At 42.4% G+C, this 22,526-nt stretch overlaps 1 protein-coding gene across 4 annotated transcripts in view; it reads right to left on the reverse strand.

Moving 5' to 3' along the window:
• dgkzb (diacylglycerol kinase, zeta b) overlaps positions 1-19,593 on the reverse strand; it is a 62,356-nt gene extending 42,763 nt beyond the window's left edge. For 2 of the 4 annotated variants that reach the window (XM_078948961.1, XM_023956008.2), the window contains exon 1: positions 14,039-15,151. In XM_078948961.1, coding sequence (XP_078805087.1) covers positions 14,039-14,169 — 131 coding nt within the window. In that variant the 5' untranslated portion in view covers positions 14,170-15,151. Of the gene's footprint in view, positions 1-14,038; positions 15,152-19,348 lie in introns of those variants that run through there. The other 2 variants (XM_078948962.1, XM_078948963.1) reach the window with 2 other exon arrangements.
• Positions 19,594-22,526: the final 2,933 nt, after the last annotated feature.

The raw sequence follows: 22,526 nt of genomic DNA on the forward strand, positions 1-22,526 counted from the left end.
TGTAGTCGCAAAAATGACGACAAAATCACGAAAACGCCTCATAAAGCCCTCAAACGACGGGTTTAAAGCCAAAAAGACATGCCCAGCCTATAGTAAAAGACAAGCCGCATTGAAATACATAGGCCACCTGACTGCAAAAACTTCTATATTGTTTCTGCTTCGTTTCATTATTATTCTTCTTCTTTCTTTCTTCCACTTTGAGCCAAAATTTGACCCCCACCACATACCCGAAAACTCACCAAAATTGGCACACACCTAGGATAAATTGAAAATGAATTTTCGGCAAAGAAATTGTCACCCCCCCCACGATGATGACATCACGGCGAGCAATCCCGTCAAAAAAATGAATGGGCCGAAAATCGCTTATGGGGCCAAAAAAAAATATTTCAAAATACAGTTACGAAACCAAAACAGGCGTGTTGGAGATATCCCAAAGAAGTTATGAAATTATTATGGGATGGCCACACGACCTGCGGCTTGGCGGCCATTTTGTGGCGAACTCAGAGAAATGGCGATTTTCGTGTTTTTTGACAATATGGGAAAATGACACTTTTGTTTAAGCGATTGTCACGAAATTGCACACACATGCCAAGACCCTGATTCTACAATAACCAAAGAAGTTTCGTTGACCTTTGACCTTGGGAAGGGGCGGCCATGTTGAATTTTCTTAAAAAAGCACCTTTAGTAACGTATACAAACGAAAACTCGTCCTAGGGATTTTTATCGATCTTTTTGAAACTTCTCGGGCATCAATGGCAAGCTACTGTGGACAAAATGTTGGAATTAGAAGTTGTAGAATTTGAAACGCGTGCGCGTGGCGAATTCGCAACCGTCGCCATTTTAGCTAGCTCGCACATATTTTATCGGAATAGCCTGAAACTGAAATATGCGATACCCTGGCCCACACTGAACAAAACGATGTCACATACGACAAAATCGATAAAGGAATGTGGCCGTGGTAAACAAAAAACCGTCGCAAAAAAAAGTGCTGACTCGGCAAAAAAAAAATTTTTTGGATTTTATTTTTAAGAATCGGCTAACGAAACCCAGATAACTTTGTCGGGTATATCCAAAGAAAGTTTTGAAATCATTACGTGATGGCCACACGACCTACGGTTTGGCGGCCATTTTGTGCCAAAATCTGCCATTTTGAGTTTTTCGCGTTTTTACACGATATGGAAAAATGAACTTTTTTTCGAGCGATTTTCACGAAATTTGACTCGCATGTCCCTAGCGTAAGTTTACAATCACCTTTGGAGTTTCGTCGACTTTTGACCTCGGGAAAAGGCGGCCATCTTGAATTTTCTATAAAAAACACCCTAACCACCAGATTCAAACGTAAACTTGTCGTTGGAATTTTCTTCGATCGTCTCAAAACTTTTTGGGCATCAATGGCAAGCTACTGTGTAAAAAATGTTGGAATTAGAAGTTGTAGATTTTGAACGGCGTGCGCGTGGCAAGCTAGCAAAGTGGCGCACTGTTATAACTCCCATGCATTTCAATACAATACAGTGAAAATTGAATGCATGCATTAATGCCTGAAACTGAATACATTGAAAAACACTGGATATGGACATATAAGGAATGTGGGCGTGGTTAGCATAAAACCACTGTTGCTAAGGACGACAAAAAGTTTACTTTTACCGATTTGTCCGAAACTGACGTCAATCTGTTCGTCCTCCCGAGGGGACCAAAACATAAAATGGTTGCTATGGAGATAAAATCAACAGAAAAGCCGCCATTTTGGAAAAAGTGGGCTTTTTAGCAACTTATGACATATAACTCTCACCAATGGAGGAATGTGTTTTTCTGAGTCAGTTGATGATGCTGATCGCTATGCTAGCAATTTTAGCCACATTAGCATAGCTAGCATAGTTAGCATAATTAGCATTTTAGGAAATGTGTTTTTTTGAGTCAGTTGATGATGCTGATCGCTATGCTAGCACTTTTAGCCACATTAGCATAGCTAGCATAGTTAGCATAATTAGCATTTTAGGTAATGTGTTTTTCTGAGTCAGTTGAAGATGCAGATTGCTATGCTAGCACTTTTAGCCACATTAGCATAGCTAGCATAGTTAGCATAATTAGCATTTTAGGAAATGTGTTTTTCTGAGAGAGTTGATTATGCTGATCGCTATGCTAGGACTTTTAGTCACATTAGCATAGTTAGCATAGTTAGCATTATGAGCAAATCCAGCCTTGATTAGCTTTTAATTTGTGGGCGGTGAGGGCGGAGAGGGCCGCGGTAGTGCGTAGAGTTGGGCGTGGAAGGCGGGTTGCGTCTGCGGGCCATACAACGCCGCTTGCGGCTTTAATTTGGTTCTGTTTCCTGTTTTATTTTGAAAGGGTTCCTGTCTTGTCTTGTCTTGAGTTGTACTTCCTTGGTCCCCATCTGCCCTGATCGTGTTCACCTGTGTCTTATCTGCCCTGTCTGTATATAAGTCTTGTCTCTGCCTTCCTCTTGTGTTGGTCCATTGACGTCTTCTTGTCATAGCGTTAACGTCCGTAACTTCTTAGCGTCTTACGTCTTCATGTGTCTTTGTCCCTTCATGCCATGCTTCCATGTTTCTAGCCACGCCACAGTAAGTCTTGTTTTATTTTGTCATCCTGCTCGGCAGCGCTTTTTGTTTGTTAATAAACCCTCTAGTCCTGAGCCCGTTTGCCTCCCGTCTCTGCGTCTGGGTCCTACCGGCTCTCGGGCCCCCCTCACCGTGACAGTTAGCCTTGTCTGTTTAGTCTGGTTTAGTAATTGCCTATTGCGTTCTATGTTGTTTGAACAGAAGTTTAAACATTTACATCCACAATTTTACAGGAATGGGCTCAAAGGTTTGCACTACGGCTGCACGATATGAGGAAAACTTGCGATATGCGATATTAGAGATTAATATTGTGATAACGATATGATTTGCGGTATGTAAACAAATAGCAAAATAACCAAAAACATCATTCCCCTTTCATTGCAACAGTTAAAAGTTATACTCCATAGGAGGCAAACATCTAAGATAATAGTCCTCCATCCGATTGGTCAACAACTTGAAGGCGTCCATCGGATTGGTCAAATGCATAAAGGGATTTATTTGATTCGTTAAAAGCTTCAAGCTGCCATAAGATTGTTTATACACATTTAAGGTTTACGATTTATTGAGATTTTCGCCGTCTTTTGTGATATGCAGATTGCAGAGCTGGATATTGCGATAACGATAAATGTGCGGTATATTGCGCAGGCCTAGTTTGCACTAATAAATCCAGAAGTTTTCATGCTTAAAAGTTACAGATTTAAATCTAGAAAGTTACATTTATTTTTAGAGATTTACATATAAATCTAGAAGTTTACACGTTTAATTACAGACATTTATCAATTTAATATCCAAAGGTTTATCTGAATAAATCCAGATTAATCCTTTCAGTTGAAAGACAGACAGTTGTTAAAGCTGCAAACAGAAAACTGCAAGGTGAACTTTTGTTCTTCGGGGCAATATGACTGGATTTATCAAAAAGACGTTTTGCGGATAATCTGAGAAGCTTCTTCAGTTTTCAGACAGAATCCTACAAGAACATGACATGATAACTGAGAACCTGCAGACGTAACTGCAAGGTAATTACCACATCATATGAAAGCAGAACCACAGAATAAAAATTTACCAACAAATATTGTTTTTTGCTACACAAGCTTTTTTTTTTTTAATTGGTGGGGGGTAAAAAGTTTTTATAGTCAGTTTGCGTCAATATCCTCATCAGACTTTGAACACAGGAAAAAAAAAAAAACAAGTTCCTGCGACATGTTCAGAGTTAAAAGGCATCATAGAGGAGAAAAATGGTTTGTTGGAAGGTTAAAGGAGAAAAAAAACAGAACCAGAACCTGAACCAGAACATCATTGGGGGATCTTTCTGTGTGGAGTCTGCATGTTCTCCCTGTGCATGCATGGGTTTTCTCCGGGGCTTCCTCCCACTGTCCAAGAACATGCTTCATGGGGTTAATTGGTCACTCTAAATTGTCCCTAGGTGTGAATGTGAGCGTGCATGGGTGTGTGATTGTGGCCCTGCGACAGATTGGTGAGCTGGATGTCCCCTTCGCCCGCAAGTTGCCGGATAGGGTCCAGCAGCCCCGTGACCCCGAAACGGATATAACGGATTAGAAAATGAATGATTAGAAGATGAATGAAAGAACTACAATGCAATTTAAACACAACATGTGAGTCATAGATAAATGAGAACATTACTCAGATCTGCTGTATTCTCAATTCCTCTGGATCACATTCGCATTCAAAAATGCTGAAACTGATCATAAAGGATAAACTTTGTGACTGAACTAAACCAATCAGCTCTCAGACTTTTTTCTGTTCAAATCTGATCAATCTATGACATAATGAATAATCATCTTTGCTCTAATGAAAAAAGAAAGAAGAAAAAGATTTGAATGAGGATTTCTACATCCCTCTGCTGCCATCTAGTGATTATAGGGGACATTGCAGGGTTTCCCCATCTGAAGATGAGATTAATAAAACTGTAACTGTGGGCAATAACGTCACATCTACCTAAATGTTCAGCTTAGCTGTAAACAGAGCAACTCGAGCCGACAGTCGACTCTCATGACTGTGATCTTTGCGTCTCCTCGTGTCCTCTTTCCTTGATTTCTCCTCCTCCCAGAGAGTCCCGTCCCCCATTTGGATCAGACTATTTTTAGAAAAAAGGCCACGAGTGCTGAAGATAGTCCAGAAAATGGGGTCTGTGTAATCCCTCGGTCCTGCTGCCTCACACACAAGCACGTGTACGTGCACACACACGCACAGAGTCAGAAGCGTGTCTGGTGGCTCGTCCCTCTGTCCTGCTTCCAGGGCCTCGGAGTGGGCTTCACCAGGGTCGGTTTGGTCTCTGATCATCCAGAAATGGTTCATGCACTGACCTAGATCCTTATTTAGCTGAGAAAACCACCAAACAGCACACGTGCACTCACACACACACTTCTCATAACCTCATGTGAACAATGAAACAAGCCCACATGGTTTTCATGAAGCACAGCTTTAGTCCGGATTCACCCGAAACCTCAGAGCAGCGCCACCTGTGGGACAAACGAACCTTAAAGCCAACCGTCAAACCGCTGAATCAAATCAGTTTGACCACTGAAGACGCGTTTTCACATCTCACATGAAAACATGTGAATAACGTGTGAATAACGTTTTGTGACGTTATTCACAAAACGAGACGGAAGATTCCAACATCACAACATCTAAGATGATGTCCATGGTTAGTCAAAACGTTGGACCAGCTCTGTGAGAGCCGTCAGCTGAGGACAACTCAAGAAGATCAGAGGCTTTCAGTCTCATACTGACTTTATCTTACAAAGTGGAAATGTGCAGACAGACCCTGAAGAGCAGAAATCAGCTGCTTGATCCAGAGAAGATGCAAACCGTCACGAAGAGCTGAAGACCAACAAGCTTCAGAGAGCTCTTCACTAGAGCAGCCATGGACTGAAGAACACTGATGAAGACTGAGGAAGAACATGAAGCTGAATTTTGGTCTGGAAGATTTTTTTTTTTTTTTAAAGAATCCACATTTTTTGCAGATTATGAAACTATGTCTCAGGATGATCTTCATCTCTGCTTAGGTCAAACTCTGATCAGCTGAGTGACCCAAAGTGTTTTTGGTCCCACGAATGTTTGGGAGAAAATGAAACGGAACAATTAATGACAAAGCAGATGTGAACAAGGAGGATGGTCTTCATCAAGGAAGCTCATCAAAACACTCGAGAAGAGAGAATTCACTTCAAACTCTATGGTTTATCATTTCTTTCATTACTTCAAAAAGCTTTTTTATCATTTTTTTAAACATTTTTTTATTTCTGAAATGCTTCTTTAAATTACAATTTTTACTTATTTTGTTTTCCTACGTGAATCCAACTGAATCAGAATATTCATGATGAACATTTTTAGTTTCATATCTGATTTTATTTTAAATGAATGTAAAAGTTGAAGTCTGCTTTTGAGGCCAAACATCAAGATGACGAGCCACAGAACGGAGATCTGAGATGGTTTTGGGACCTCTGATGTTGGTGTTGTCTCTGCATCATGCAGCCATGTGATCCTCCATCATCAGCCGCTGACGATCAAAGGATCATAAACTCATTAGGGAAGTGTTGGCAGATCGCTGACATTAAGGAACTCCAGGGGGAACCGCCACACGGGGCCACGCAGCTCCACGATCAGCTGACAGCCCAAAACACCCCCTGAGGGGCCAAACGCCGCACTCATTCACAGATCCAGCAAAAAAAAAAAAAACTCCACTTGTCACTGACAGGATGGATTCCACAGAACCTTCAGACACTGACGTAGAAATGCCAGGATGTGAAGTCTCACACTGTTCTGCTCACTTTCTCCATGATGTCAAAATAAATGTAGATACAGAGTTTGGGTTAAGTTTTATTTGACTGCCAAAAAACTTGCTTTTGCATCATTTTCCCATAACTGCCCCACGCACGAGAATTTTATGTAAATTATTTACTGACAGGAAACTAGAGGCAACAGAACATGCAGGCATTCTTTTTTAGCGCTTAGACAAAGATCGACTCTTTGATTCTCACCATCAGGTGTGCAGTCAGACGATCTGCTGCTCTGTTAGCTTCAGCCATTTGATCAGATAAGTCTGAATGGAAGCTTCACCTGCAGAACTTCAGCTCTTTTTTTTACCTGCCATCATCACTTTGGCCCCGCCCCTTTGGGTGATGGAGCAGCAAGAGTTTTCCATCAAGCATCAGAGGTGAGATATCACTGAGGGGGCGTGGCCTGAGCTGGAGTGTCAGGCTACGATGAAACATAAGAGCTCAGGAGTCAGGTTCAGAGCAGCACCTGATCTAGACAGAAGTCCTCTAACAGGACTTGACCTCATCCCGGGACTCGCAGAGGAGTCGGTGTCAAGTGCGTTCAGGTCAGGTTCACGTCAGATCGGCGTCCCTCAGCGGCGAGGCTCTGTGCCGCTTCAGAGCATCTAATTAGGTTGTAAAAATACATCTCCAGAACTCACTTCTTTAAAACAGGACCTGATTTCTAGCAAAAGCTGGACACGCTCCGCTTTCTGGTCATTTTTATGCGGCATCTTTACAGTTGAAGTTTGACTTCTTTTCTGCAATTCTTTAGGAATATTTCACAATTCCTGACATGTTGCATCTGTGAAGCTTCAAACGTGAAATAAAAAAGCCTGAGGAGGCAGCAGGTGCCCCTAACCACTTATCTGCCGTCAGTTACCTGCTGCTCACCTTCCACAGTTTCTACTGATTCAAACGTCGTAAACACTAAGCAAGCCTTTCATTTTCTTTTTTTTAAGGGAGAATAAAGCCATCCATGAATACAAACTTTGATCACTGATCAATTGTTAGAACGCCAGATGGGGTTTGGAGTGTCAGTTAATGTTCTAGCATCTGTCATGGTCAACCTGCTTCTTTCTTTTCCCTGGAGCTGCAATGATTAGTCGTTATGATTAGTAATGAGGATCAAAAAATGTTCATGCAACATTTTTGATCTCCTATTTTACAAGCTTTGTTGTAAACACTGTTCAAGCAGAGATGGACGAAAAGACTGAGGTGGAAATAAACTAAACTATGGCTTTATTTCCTTCATGAAGTCTTCTAAATACCCACTAAAGTGAAAATGGTGTTTTGTAGTTTTTTTCAACATGTTCTTGCAGCATTTTTTGATGATGAAGGACATATCCAAAAGAAAATTAAACTCAAAACTGCTTTTGCGAGTATTTTTTTTTTATTCAAATTGATGTGAATCAGGAGCAGACAAAAAAAATGCCATTGGAGAAAGTTTGTACTTGTGATGTAGAAAATCAGCTGGGCACAAGCACCCTGTTGGTGCATCCACTTTTAAAGGTGTATTTAGACTGGAAACATTTTCAGAGTGAAAACACCCAAGCTGACGAGGGCCGTTGATACGGGCGTTTAAAATTGGTCATTGAAATATAAAGTTTGAATCAGTGAACTATCCTGACAAGCATTACAAAGTGCTTTTGACCCACCCTAGTAACTCCCGACCAATGAGTGAGAAGATTTTTAGTCACGTGGTTATATTCACAAGCTTTGGTCTGAATACACGCTTAGACGACTAAATCAACGTATGTCACAGGTGTCAAACTCCAGGAAAGATTTGATAACAATGATAATATAATTATATGAGGTTTTTCCAACATTTTCAGCACAAATTCTTTGTTATTTTGTAACAGTACAGTGAGAACCTGCACTAGAAGAATGAACGTCTTTTTTAATAAAGACATAAACCTCTATATATGTAATGCCTTATGAGCTTCTGACTTCTAACTATGAGGAGCCATGAATTAGGTTTGCATGTCTAATTGTTCTTTTTTTTTTTAAATCAGAATATTCATCGCTACACAATGCGAAAATGGTTCACTTCTTAAGCGGGAAACGCATTAAAGAACTTTATGTAAATAAACATCCATCCTTAGCTTCATTGTATTAAAGAAATACAATAAAAAGCTGCAGCTCCCATTATAACAGCAGCAGCTCAAACAGCAGCGTTTGGGCAGAACATGGAAACGATTACAATCCTGTAAAGATGAGACCAACACCAAGTTGAGGAATTCAGGAGCAGGTTTAGTCAAATGTGCATGAGGTAGACAAACCCTCACTAGGAGTGTAACAATTAATTAACTTATATTCCTACAATATAACCAGATTGATCTGTCTGAAGCAAGTTGTTAATCGAATTGACCCTTTACCATCATAAAATCGTTTGATAATCTTTTTAAGAAAATACCTTTTGGATTGAGACATGGTAGGTTTATTTATTCAATTATTGTTTACTTGTTTGTTTGAACACATATTAAATTTAAACTTGATTATCTAGAAGAAACCCAAGGAATCTGGAAAACTTCCCCTGCACTGTTCAGTACTCAGGTATTTATCTCTGAAGTTTTGGTTAAAGATGTCCTGAATCGATTTTAGTTCAGTGAATCGTATCGTCAACCACAAATTACGAAATGAATCGAATTGTTAAAATAAATCGTTACACCCCTGACCATCACAGACTCATTTGTGTTCTTTAAGGAGAGGAAAACCAAAATGGTTGCTTCACATTCCTGGCTGTTTCTATCCAGAGAGGATGAGGATGCACCTTCCTCCTCCTCCTCCTCCTCCTCCTCCTCCTCCTCCTCCTCCTCCTCCTCCTCCTCCTCCTCCTCCTCCTCCTCCTCCTCCTCCTCCTCCTCCTCCTCCTCCTCCTCCTCCTCCTCCTCCTCCTCCTCCTCCTCCTCCTCCTCCTCCTCCTCCTCCTCCTCCTCCTCCTCCTCCTCCTCCTCCTCCTCCTCCTCCTCCTCCTCCTCCTCCTCCTCCTCCTCCTCCTCCTCCTCCTCCTCCTCCTCCTCCTCCTCCTCCTCCTCCTCCTCCTCCTCCTCCTCCTCCTCCTCCTCCTCCTCCTCCTCCTCCTCCTCCTCCTCCTCCTCCTCCTCCTCCTCCTCCTCCTCCTCCTCCTCCTCCTTTGAGAGCGGTAGATTGAATCTTCTCCTCAGGAGTCAAACTTTCCCATCAGGCCCTAAAAATGAACGCCTTTAATTAATTGCTTTGCTGGTCTGTTAATAGCAGCTATAATTAGGGGGAGCTGATTAAAGAAGCATCTGAAGAACCTGAATGTGGAGCTTTTCTTCACAGCGGAGCATCACGATGACAGCAGCTGCCAGGTAAGAGGTTGCGCCACACAGGAACTTCCTGCTGCTCATATTTCAGGGCTGACCTCCATTTTTCAAGAAGTCCTCCTTCATAGCAGCTCAGTGGCTGAATTGAAGAGTCTGCTCTGAGGCGGAAAGGCTTGGGGTGAACCCTTACTATGGGATTCAGCGCTCAGCATTCAGCCTCAGGGGCTGGATTGCAGGGGTTTACACCTCCAAATGCTTGCCAAGCGAGGCCCCATCTGCTGCCCACCCCTCGCTAAATGCGTGCGACTTTAACTGAGTGGGATCCACGCAGGAAGTGAAGGCGCGCAGATAAACAGCAAGCACGCGCTGTGACTCACCGATGTGTTACTTAAGAGTCACAGCCAAAGAGGAAGTCTCCATGTAAACACCAGTTTGCAAAGTCTTTACACACTGCACGTGCACAGAAAAAAAAAAAACACACACACACACAATGCAGTACCTGCCGGACGAAAGCAAACATCTGAGACAATTTCATGAGGGACCTGCAGATACTACAGCTTCTGGATGAAGCCCATCTGTACACCTTAAAGCTTTCATGAATCTGGTAAAACGTCTGCAAGTTCTTGGAAGGCTGCAGCTCATCTGCTGCCCTCTCAGCATCAGATCCCGAACACTCCTGACCCATCAGATTATTGAGAGGGGAGGTCTTCTGCATGTGGGGACTGGACACCCACCACAACCCTGCATTTCCTCCTCTGCGCTGACAACAGTTGATTGTTTGGAGACTTTTCAATCTGGAAATGGATCAGAGCTGAGCTGCAACAGATAGTTGATTGGTTTTCCAAAGAAACTGCAGAACCTCTAGAAGATCGGGCATCTTCTGGCTCTGCAACAAACCTCAGGACCACAAGCTTTCCGAAGCACGACAAACGAGGACAAACCAGTTATCAACCAGTGCTCTGAACTCGTCTCATACATTTCAATTATGCAAGTTGTTCTCGTTCCAAAATGATTTTTATCCTCATTTTATTGCTTTTCCTTAAGTTATCTTTCATAACCTCCACCCACAGTCATAAGTCATTTTGGCCACATATTTACTACAAATGCTCTTCCTCTTCCTCACACAACCAGACTGTGACCGGACCAGAGCAGCAGGACACTGCACCACAGCCCAAGGGAATACCTTTTCATGTGTTTTAAAACAGCTATAGTCTAAAGTTTCTTTCCACCCAAATATTTTGAACAACTTCCTTTCACTTTTACCAAGAAATACAAGACAAAAGCTGTGGTAAAGTTTCACAGAACAGACAGAACGACAAACCATGCACACGTCAGTGCGAACTGCACTGCGCTCCTACACAGAGAGAATTCAAAGACGTAAAAAATATGTGTGGAAAAACATGAAAATAAATGAGGGGGAAAACGGCAGTAAAACACAACAGACCCCTATTTTAATCAGAAGCAGCAGAGAGGAGGAACGTTTTGAGTCTGGACCTAAATAAAGATCCAAACAGTCAGGATCTGAGTTCTTCAGGAAACTGCAGCTTCACACTGTTGGGTTCAGACTCCGTTCAACCAGCTGATGGCTTCCTGTGGATCTCAGAGCTCTGCTGGTGTTTAAGCCCCACACCAGGGGTGTCAAACTCATTTTCACCAAGGGCCACATCAGCATAGAGGTTGTCCTCAAAGGGCCAGATGTAACCTATACATGTAACTAAATGTAATGAAAAATAAATATACCTACTCCTTAATGTTGAATAACGAATTTATTTATTATAACTTTTTAAAGTGACAGTTACAGTTGCATGGAAAACATATTTTTGCTTGTTACTCTAGCATAAATACTTTTAAATTTGATTCTGTCAGGTTAGGTTATGGACAGTGTTTAAGCCCAATCTGATATTTCACGTCAGATTCCTCCTAGACATGAATAAATACACACCAATTTTTATGTTAAGAAATTAAAAACCTTTATGCTCTCGCGGGCCACATAAAATGACATGGCGGGCCACATTTGCCCCGCGGGCCTCGAGTTTGCCACATGTGCCCTACACCGTAAAAGTCCCTCTCAGATGAAAATGGTGTTTTAAGTGTTTTTAACACGCTGTGGGATTTTTCTAATGATGGAGGGGATATAAAGAAAATTTAGCTTAAAATTGCATTTCTGAGTATTTCTTTATTCAAATTATTGTGAATCAAGAGCAAACGAGTACATGCCGTTAGCAAAAGCTTCTAGATGTTGCATGGAAAATGTGCTGGGTCCCTGCTCCGCTTCAGTCTGATGCATCCTCTTGCAGACCAATGGAACCATGAACGTCTTCATTTCCCAAACTAGCGGGAGTGTTTTAACAGATAGATGAAGGAAACTGAGGAAAGGCTTACTCCACACCAACATTCACACCCACAACTCAGTGGTTAGTTTATAATAAACTACTGTCACTCTGCAGAAATTATGTCCTAGAAAATGGCAGCATAATCATAATTAAAATACCACTATAAATACCACTGGCCGTTTACACTGCCGTCGAGTGTAAAGACTTGAAAACAGGAGTAATGAGGTCGGTCCTCCCGGTTCTGGTTAAGCAGAGATCTGAGACAGAAAACTGTTAGAGAAGCTCAGCCAGCAGGAGAAGACATGAATCAGCTTCCCTCAGCCTCGTCGGGACATGAGATGTCAGAGTTGAAGAGACGGCAAGTCGTGGCTTTAATGTGAGCACTAAAACTCAGTGTCCAAGAAGAAATTTGCCATTATATCCGTTTCAATTTGCACAAATTTAATGCTTCGGAAGAACCTTAAAAAAATGTAAACTGGGCAGAATAAATATTGAAGCCCCGAACTCAATTCTACCAAACATCTGATGAAACAGAGAAACCTCCTGCGTCTTCTGAGCGTCAGTCCCGTGATGTCGCCGTCTGCTCCGAGTAAAACTGATCTTTCAGTTCACTGACTGATCAAAAAAGGTAGAAACGAATCATCACAGGAGAAAGAGAGGCTGCTGTCCAGCATCACCCCCCAACGTCACCGGTGAAGAACCTGCTCCACATCTGACTCAAGCTTGTGAGAAACTAATGGAGCGGACTGATGCCCTCAGACTTCAGCAGTCATCTCCTCCTCTGCTGGATCTCATTTTCCACATCATGTGTGACGCTCACATCCACCTCCATAACTGAAGTTTCCAGACAACCAAAAAGCACAGAAAGGAGCTCTGAGCGGAGCGTCTGAATCAGGGCTTGCATCAGATGACTTCAGAGACCTCTTAAAGGCTTTTCTCAGCTTGTCCTTAGAGGACAGAAGAAGCTTGGAATTGTGGAGCATGGGGAGACCAGCAGGTGCTCAACAGATATGCTGACTCCACGCTCGGCGACGCTCCTCTGAAACCCCAGCAGGTCCAACGACAGGGTCTGAGCAATCCTAACCGCTCCAAAGCATATCCTGAAGGCAGCGAGATGCCTCCTGGTGTGTGCGGCAACAGCAACCTCGCCGTATTCAAAGACAAACACAAAAGGTGTTTCCTCCATTCTGCTGCTCAAGAAGATGTATGATAGCTGAGCCGGATTATTTCTTATAACCGCACTGCAAAATATTTACTTGCATTATATTAGAGAACTTGTAGCAGTAAAACCGTTTAAACTGCAATTTTTTGTGCAAGGAAACAAAAGTAAAAACTTCCATCTGCTTTTTTGTTTATTTTTAAACAAAATAAACTCTATTCATAAAGAAAATTAAATCTGCTTTAATAATAAATCAATGTAAAACCTAGGATCACGTGGTATTTACTTGTGGGTCATGTGTTCACCATGAGGAGCAGCTCTTCATGTGAGCATGCATGCAGGTTTAGACCCAATGTTCTGCTGAGTTTGGATCTCTCCAATCTAAACGGGACGTTGTCAGAAATATGTTTGGTGCCGCAGCATGATTTAAAAACCCTGGATGAGTTTCCTCGGATAGACAATCAAAGGGTGACTTCTTCAGAACACCCGATCTGATCAATCCAGGTAAATAACAGGAAAGCAGATGATTGTCTCTGAGGAGTCCAGGGAATGTGGAGGGATCTGACCAAAGCTGAGAGACCTTCAGGGGTCCTGGTCCCGCATGCAGATCCGTCACCCATCCACCTCTGGCCTCTCTGACCAGGTCATACTTGATCTAACAGCTTACAGCTCCTCGTTTGTTTCCATCTTTTCCTTGTATGATGGACAGCAGGAGCTCCTCCAGGCGGCTCATCTGCAGCTTCTCAAAACAGAGGTTGTTGGTTTGAATCCCAGAGTATGTTTTTCAGTTTTAGACAGAGCCTTCTCTGAAAGTGTTTGCGTTTTTTTTTTAACCTGATGTGACCTAAGAGCTGCGTGCCCAGATGTGTTGACAGCCGAGGGGCGTGCGTGAGAGGCTCACCTCCTGCAGAAGATCCTCAGGCCGGTGAATGTCCTGCTGTTCTGCGGTGGGGGTGCGGAAGCCGGCAGCTCCGGAGCCGTGGTGGGGGCGAGCGGATCTTCCGCCGAGAGCAGCGCGGACTGCTCCTCCATGAGCTGGCTCTGTGCGCGCGCGCGCTCACAGGCGGGGCTGCTGTGGGGTCCGCGCGGCGCTCAGGCGGTCCGCTCGGCGTCCGGCCATCCTCACTGGCGCGCGCGGCTCTGCGCTGACAGCTCTCCACGCGCGCACAGGAAGTGCGCCTCCTCCGGGCTTCACTTCACGACACTCCAGGAAGCTGAAAGTCTTGTGCGAGTTTCGGCGGGGAGGAGCGGGAGCTCCTTCCTCCACTTCCTTCCTCGTCCTGACCCTCCCAGCTCAGATCCGCTTCCAGGAAGTTTCCAGTCTCAGAAGCGAAGCTGCAGAGAGAAGGAAGCAGCTGCCCTCCTCCTCCTCCTCCTGTCTGATGACCTGTTGCTGTTCCTCCGCTCCACCGGCCTCCTCTCTGCCGCTGCGCCGCTCGACTCTTTCTTCTTGACTTTTTATCTCTGCTCTCCTGGCTATGTCCCGCCTCCGGACTCCCTCTTTGGCCTCTGATTGGCTGAATTGAAGGAGGTAGCACTTTTGCCACCTGCTGGTAAGTCAGGCCCTATGCAGCTGCTGAAGAGTTATCAGAGAGGACACGAGGAGGAAATAAACTCACTCATCTTTTTTTTTTTTTTTTTACCTAAACTAAAGAAGTTGACTCTTTGGGTGCGCGCGTGTGTTGGAGGGGGTGCCAAAGATAGTAGAGTCATCGTGAAGGCATGAAGAGCTGCAGCCTCTTCATCTTCAGATCCACGAGCCGCCCTCCTACATGAGTTTTACATAAAGATGTTTAGGCGGCCCACACTGCTGCAGCGAGGCGCGGGTCGCTCTGCTGCTGCGCGCAGACCCACGCACGATCCTTCACTGCAGGCGCGCGGCGGATGCCTCCCCACGGGCTCCCGCTCCGCGGAGCCGGATGAGGTGGTTATTTTTGACAGCCAATTAAAAGAGAGGTGCAGCGGGCAGGAGGACGACTGGGAGCCCTGCGCTTAAAAAAGATCTCCCACATGTGTGGTGCGCGCGCAGGGGCGTCCACGGGCTTTCACTTTCACTTCAGGACCACAGAAGATCTGACGGAAACAAACTGAGCTGAACTGTCTTCTTATGAACTTTTGTTGTTCTGTAGACCTCTTGCTTTCACAGATCTGTACCAGTCAAGCAAACGAAAACACCAAAGGGGAATAAAAATGTGGAAAAGATGAACGTTTGCAGCTCAAACGAGAAAACTTCCAGATTGACTAACGCTCCAACATCCAGCTGGGTTGTCTGATTTTGCAGGACTTTGTATTCGTTTTCATTACACAACTAAACGATCTTATCGTTTAGATCCTGTCTGTTGTTCAATTTAATTTGTAGACATTTGGTTTAATTTTTCATGTGAAGCCAAAAAGATTTTACGCTCCATTCCAAAATAAGAGACCTTTGATTAAGGACACGTTTTGTTAGGGCCAACATTTCCTTTTGGGCTGACATCCCAAATTATATTTAAAAACACATGAAAGTGTTTGTATAAAGTCACACCAAGTGGTTCATATTAGCTCTTAAACCACCTAAGGGAAGCCGATTTTATGAGCAGCAAGGCAGGCTGTGCTATCCAGCAGATTCGACTCGAGGACTTAGTAAAGAGAGAAGGCTGCATCTGTAAGATGTTTTACACTACAGGAAATATTCCTGAACTTTCCTTATTTTTTGCTGAATCCACAGAAGGATTTGTCTAAATCGAAATACATGCGCAACAAGGCTGCGTGCGCATCACTGCCTTTATCCTGTTCACCCTTCACTTTGATTTACCTTTTGACACAATTTGATTAAACATCTTACTAAAAATGTCAACGTACATGGATCTAGTCATCTACAAGTGGATGCATCAGGGTGCTTGTGATCCGCTGTTTTTCGTCACTTTTTTCAGTCTCGCTCCCGATTCACAACAGTTTGAACAAAGAAATATCCAGAAACGCAATTAAAATCTTGAAATTATGATCAAAAACATGTTAAAAACACCAAAAACAGGATTTTCATTGAAGTGGGTCGTTAACATACATTTGTGCTGCAGCTCTTTATCCTGTAATCTCAGGAAGCAGGTTATTGCTGCTGTTCTCAACCTCTTATCAGAGGTTCAGTTCCGGCCTTGGCGGTGTCAGAGTGTCCTTGGGCCAGACACTGAACCCCCTGTTGCTCCTGGTGGCTACAGGTTAATGCCGTGTGCTGAGCTGACATAAGTGTGCTTTGATCTTCTGTAAATCATTTTGAGCCGTAATTAAGGTAAAAAAGGTGCTATATGAGAATTAGCCCAACTATTTAACATCTGGATCAGCAAAGCAGTCTGGTCTGATGGAAAAGTTAAATTCTGCACATGAACCCATACTGTTTCTTTGCAGCATAGGCAAGCCTCAAGTTTATTTTATGAGTATTCATTGTGTGCAGGTTCATGAGATGTATGTGGTAACCATGAGGGGAGGGGAGGGGAGGGGGGGGTAAAGGGTAGGTTGGGTTTCCATTTTAAATTCTGTTTTTCGTTGTTTTCAATAGTAAGGCGCTTGGCACTGCACAAAGTTGATTTGATCATTTCAAACAAAAGCGACAGTGCTTAGTGCTCTTGCCTCACAGCAAAAAGGCCCCTGGTTCAAGTCCTGGCCTGGGGGACCTGAAACTGAGGCACCTAGACCTTTCTTACCTTTGCCCACAGGTGGCCGGGATAGGCTCCAGCAACACTGTGACCCCGAAAGGAACAGAAGATGATCATTTCAACCAATGAAAATCGTTTTTTTGAATTTGCATCAATTGACTGCAGTTTTTAGATAAAACTTTATAAAGTTTAAAATGGTTTGCGCTTTTTTGGTTCAGTCCTTTACAATACCATATAACAGATTGAAATCAAACAAAACAGTAAGCTTTTCTTGGTGGATTATTTTGTCTGCACTTTCTCCCCTCTGTCTCGTTTTCTTTTATTCTTGTTTTCTCAGTGTCAGACACATAACTTCTCCTCACTCCAACTGCTCCACCTGTTGGTTTTACATGAAATCACCTTTGCTACAAAGTGAGAGCAAAGGAGGGCCGCATTTGGGGAGTTCTCCATTGGTTTACGCCTGTGACTGCACATTCTTCATTCCCTCTTGTAACGATTCAGCCTTGGGATCCCCTACTTGCCTGGGGTCCCAAGCATCTGCCTGCCTTAAGTGTCAGCAGACAGAACCTCTGGCAGCACTTCTGGAGACTTTGAGTGCTAAAGTTGCTTGTAGGATAGAACATATTCTGCCCTGCTGACAGATTTTCTTGTCATTCAGGCTGTTTAATAATGTGTCACACCCAACTGTCCTCTCCAAACTACCAGAAGTCCACACGTAACTGAGTATTTAAAGAACACAATAAAGCGTAAATAAAATTAAATGCTGAAGAAGTGTGAGACAGGTCACCCACTGCACATGGTCATGTGACTCAAACCTCACGTCACCATAATTAATCTGGGTATTTTCAGAACGACTAGTGGAAAAAGTCAATTCATAATGAATTAGTTTATACACCAAGTTCCTGCTGGGTTCAGAGAACAGACCTCTTAAATATCAAAACACAAACAGAGCATTCAAAAACAAATTAGCAATTAGCATTCTTGACTGACCTGCTTTTTTAAATGTCATGCAAACCCTGCACTTGTGTCCATAACCAGTAGGAATTATGAAAACTTTGGTTTCCTGAGAATAGTTTCAGCAGGAAAAACCCGCTTTCTCTAAGTCCAGAGGTTGCTGACAAATAACTCTTAAAAGAGCCGGATTAAAACCTGCTGATGTTCCTCTGAGCCAGCGGATGGATAGAAACCTTCCTGTCCATGGGAACCTGTCAACCAATGATGCTCTTACAGCCTTCACCTTTAACAAACTTGTGCATGATTATTTTTCTAATCTCCTGAGGGCAACATCTCCTCTGCAAAATTGCATCCAATTTCAGCACTTCCAAAATCCGACACACGTGAGGGACATCTGAACTCCACAGGTGTGGGAGCATGCTCAGAGAGCCCAGCCTGGAGATGGCAATCAAAATCACCTGTCAATCAACAGACCACAACGTTGTTTGATCTCAATTTCACTCTCAGTTGTCTTGTAAAATCCAGAGACTCATCTAAATCCACCTCTGTGCAATTTAAAGGTATTTACAGTGGTGGACAAAATTGTTGGTACCCCTCAGTTAAAGAAAGAAAGTCCACAATGCTCACTGAAATGACTTGAAACGTTCAAAAGAAACAATAAATTAAACTTTATTGAAAATTAAATAATCAAAATCAGCCATTACTGTTGAGTTGTTGATTAACAGAATTATTTGAAAAAACAAACTAATGAAATAGGGCTGGACAAAAATGATGGTCCCTCCATAAAAGACTGAGAACTAATTGCCCAGGGGGTCATGATGAACTCAGGGATGTCCTTTAATTGACATCACAGCTGTTTTCAAACCCATAATCAGTCAGTCTGCCTATTTAAAGGGAGACAAATAGTCACATTGCTTTTTGGTGAAATGGTGTGAACCACACTGACCATGGACAACAGAAAGCCAAGGAGAGAATTGTCCCAGGACATTAGAAACAAAATTATAGACAAACATCGTAAAGGTAAAAGCTATAAAACCATTTCTAAGCAGCTTGAAGTTCCTGTGACAACAGTGGCACATATTATTCAGAAGTTTAAGACCCACGGGACAGTAGCCAACCTCCCTGGACGTGGCAGGAAGAGGAAATTGATGACAAATTGAGGAGATGGATAGTTCCAACTGTATCCAAAGAGCCCAGAACAACCTCCAAAGACAATAAAGGTGAACTCCTAAATCAACGTGCATCAGTGTCAGATCGCACAGAATGGACATCATGGGAGACGACCAAGGAGGACACCACTGTTAAAAGGAAATCATAAAAAAGCCAGACTGGACAAACCAAAACTCTGATTTGGTAGCAGTCATGATGAGTCTAGTTATGACTGAAAATTCTGTATATCAACGTTTCTGCTTTAAGGCTAACATATATTAGATATCTTCTTTCTGCCATCGTCTCACTAAAAACTGCAATATGCAAATGTGAGAGACTGCACCTCTGAGGCTGTCAGGCGTCATCCTGGTCGGATTTCAACCCCCATTTTCATTCATTCGTGAACTTAGAGAAACAACAGTTGCTCCACACCTGAATAAACATTGCGACAAAACCAGCAAAGGCCAATGGTGACCTACCTGAAGCTGACAAACTCCACAAACACAAGGAGCTTTGGTTGGTGTCATGAACTCAGCCAACATCCTGCTCATTCATCAGTGAACATCACAGTCATCCAACACTATCATATGGTCAAAATTAAACTTGTGTTTAACAGTTGATTTACTCAGAGCCGTCAAAAGCACAGTCAGGTCAATGTTATCCACAATAGGAGTTACCTGGCTGCAGTGTCCTTCCTCATGGAGGGTGAGGTGTGTCTGAGGGCAAAGCTTTGTGGGTTGTACCAAATGTTGATACAGCGGAGGGGGTAGGATAAAATATTTGTTTTTGTAATTTATGCTGTCAGATGACACCTCTCAGTTTCAGTTTTCTGTTGTCGTGAACTTGACTGAAATAAAAGTCTTTCACCTCTTTTAGACATAGTCATAGGAAACAAAAATATTTAAAGTACAAATTATAATCAAAATGTGTTAAACCAAGAAAAATCCAACCAGGAAGAAAACAGAGAAAATGGAACATGCTCTTATTCTGTAGAAACCCATTTTAAAATTCTTATTCCTATTTTCAGGTCACTTTCATAGGATCACAAAAGAAGAAGAAACAGACCTGCTGAACAGGTCTGGTGCAAAAATAAAACTTAATATAAACAACATATGCAAAGTAATGTCACAGAAAAAATACATTAATGGGAATCATAAAAGAGAGTTATTTTCTTATTGTTTTTGTGCATTGAATGTGTTGAAGTTGGGTGCAGACAAAATGGAGGCTGGATTATTCTGGATTATTCATTTGGGTCTGTCATGTCACAGAACCCTGCAGAACTGAACTAGTCACTGAAAGACTGTTAGACAGGGCTCTGTTTGGGTGTTTTGTTGCATCCTCTTTCATTGACTGTGATGCAAAAAACATTTTAACTGAAATTCTTTTCAAAATAAAACAGTTTCCATCTTAAAAGCAGATTGTCACATTTTGTCTCCAAACATCAGCTCCAGTTTTTCATTTCACAACTCAGAATAAGATCAGAATATCACAAACTACGATCAAATCCCTTCAAAATTATTGGGATTTTGAATGATTTGTTGCGGTCATCTCCACTTCTGTTATTAAGTCTCTCAAAGTGCAGAAAGAAGTAGAGGAAAAACTGGGTCCCATCTTTCCAAAACCTCTCAGCTGCTGACAGTGTCTCACGCTCTGAGGTCACATGATCGATAAATGCTGAAGTAAAAGTTCAACAACCTGGTGTAAACAGACACAAACAGCACCTGATGTCAACTGAGCTTCAGCAAGTCACATGTCTGAGTAACTATAAGTGAGGGTTTACAGAATCTGGGGCCTCATCCACACAAGGACGTGCCTTAATCTGACGGTCATTCTCAGGGTGACAAAAGCATCACGTGTTTCTTGTTTTGTTTGTAAGATCAAAGTGCAGCTTCTTCTGAAAATAGCTGTCAGAGTTAATGATTAAAACTGGTTTTTACCACTCAAGTAGAGTAACATGGAAGAACCTGCAAAAGTGACCTAAAAAAAACAGTTGCTTCAGTGCAAGTACCCTCTTGCGTTTTTTCCTCTGTGGGAAAATTTCCCAGCCAGCACCGGTTGGACCAGTCCAGCTGCACCTCTGAACATACATACCTGTGAGCATCAGGCACCACCTCTTTCTAGACAAGTAAACGCCGCCTCAGGTTTCAGGCGACCGGAAAGACCAGTGTTTATTCAGGTGGAGTCTGACGTCAAGTCTGCGAAGCTCCACGCCCAATTAAAGATGGCCGCTGGAAGAAAATATTTGCTTTCATTATCTACGTTATTTTTAGAAAACACAGATAGTATTTATAGAAAGCATTGATGCTTATCCACATTCTTTTACATCACGCAGACAAAGACTGTTTTGTGCAGCACATGCAGATGCCAGCTCTACAGTTAAACCTGTAATGGAGACAGCTTTATTTAAATACAATGTAATGTCACAGTCCAATCAATCTGGATGCCTCCACTGCTGGAAGGGTTGTCCTATGCATAACCAGCAGGGGGCGCTGTAACCCGAAGGTCCTTGACTTTTTGGTTATTATTGTCAGCTAAGCAAAGCTGTTACTAGCTGCAAGGAGATCTGATAAAGAAAAGAAGGACGCTCACAAAAAAGTGACAGAGCTTTGGTTGTAGGACTGACTTTATACTCAAATTCAAACAGGAGCCAACAATAAAAATAAAAATAAAGAGATCGAACTAAACAAAGAGCATCTAAATTTTTACGTTGTTGCAAACATTAAAAAAACTGACTGAAATGTAGGGGCATTTGGAGCTGTAGTGGTGTCCCTTATAAAGATATTATTATCTTGTCGGGTTTTTTTAATACATGTACATTTTTTAAACCTCAGCTAAATGAGTCTGGAAGGATTGATTGTGGAAGTGAAATGTTTTGCACTGTTTGTGTGTTTTCTTTGTTTTAAACCTTTGTGTTCCATAAATCCACATCACAAATTGAGAAAGAAAATTGTATTTTTATGCAGTACTAAAGCATTGCTTTATGAAGTTCAGCTGTTTTCTTAACTCGTAACCCCATCTCTGTCCTTGAACATTTGTTGTGTGTTAACTGGAAGTAAGTTATTTCTGGCTTTAAACATAATTAGTGCTTTTACAAGTTTAACTAGTTCCCATGATTTCAATAAACCCGGCTTCAAAAACCGTGCATTCGTATGTGTCACACCATGCATGAACTATTCCAATAGCTTTTTTAAATGTTAGAAAACTGATGTGCATTTTACAAGAAGCAAATTTCTAGTGAACTGCTGCCGCTCTGTATAAACAAAGTCCTAAAAAAAAGGATTTTTTTTTTTTTGCTAATAATGGCGTTATTAACACAATCACAAGATATTTCTTTAAGCTTCTGGCCACAGCCACTGCAAAAGTTTTTCAGTCAACTCTTCACCACAGTTCGAGTAAAACATCCTTTCCATCTAATTCAAAACAAAACCTATCAGTGCTTCAAGTGATTTGTAGATATGATTTGCATTTCAGGACCACCGTACAATTGTCAAGTTTTTTTATAAACAAGCTTCAGTCTGGAAGTCTTGGGGTTGCTGCTAGGAATAAAAAGGAATCAGGAAGACAACATGCCAAACAACATGCATCAAGAATAGAGCTCTACAAAATATAACAGGAAGTCAAACCAGATACAGATCAAAACCTCAGAAACCAGAAAAA

The sequence above is a fragment of the Oryzias latipes genome, chromosome 6 (genome assembly GCF_053564925.1).
Source record: "Oryzias latipes strain Hd-rR chromosome 6, Olatipes_Hd-rR_3.1".
In the NCBI taxonomy this organism is placed as follows: domain Eukaryota; kingdom Metazoa; phylum Chordata; class Actinopteri; order Beloniformes; family Adrianichthyidae; genus Oryzias; species Oryzias latipes.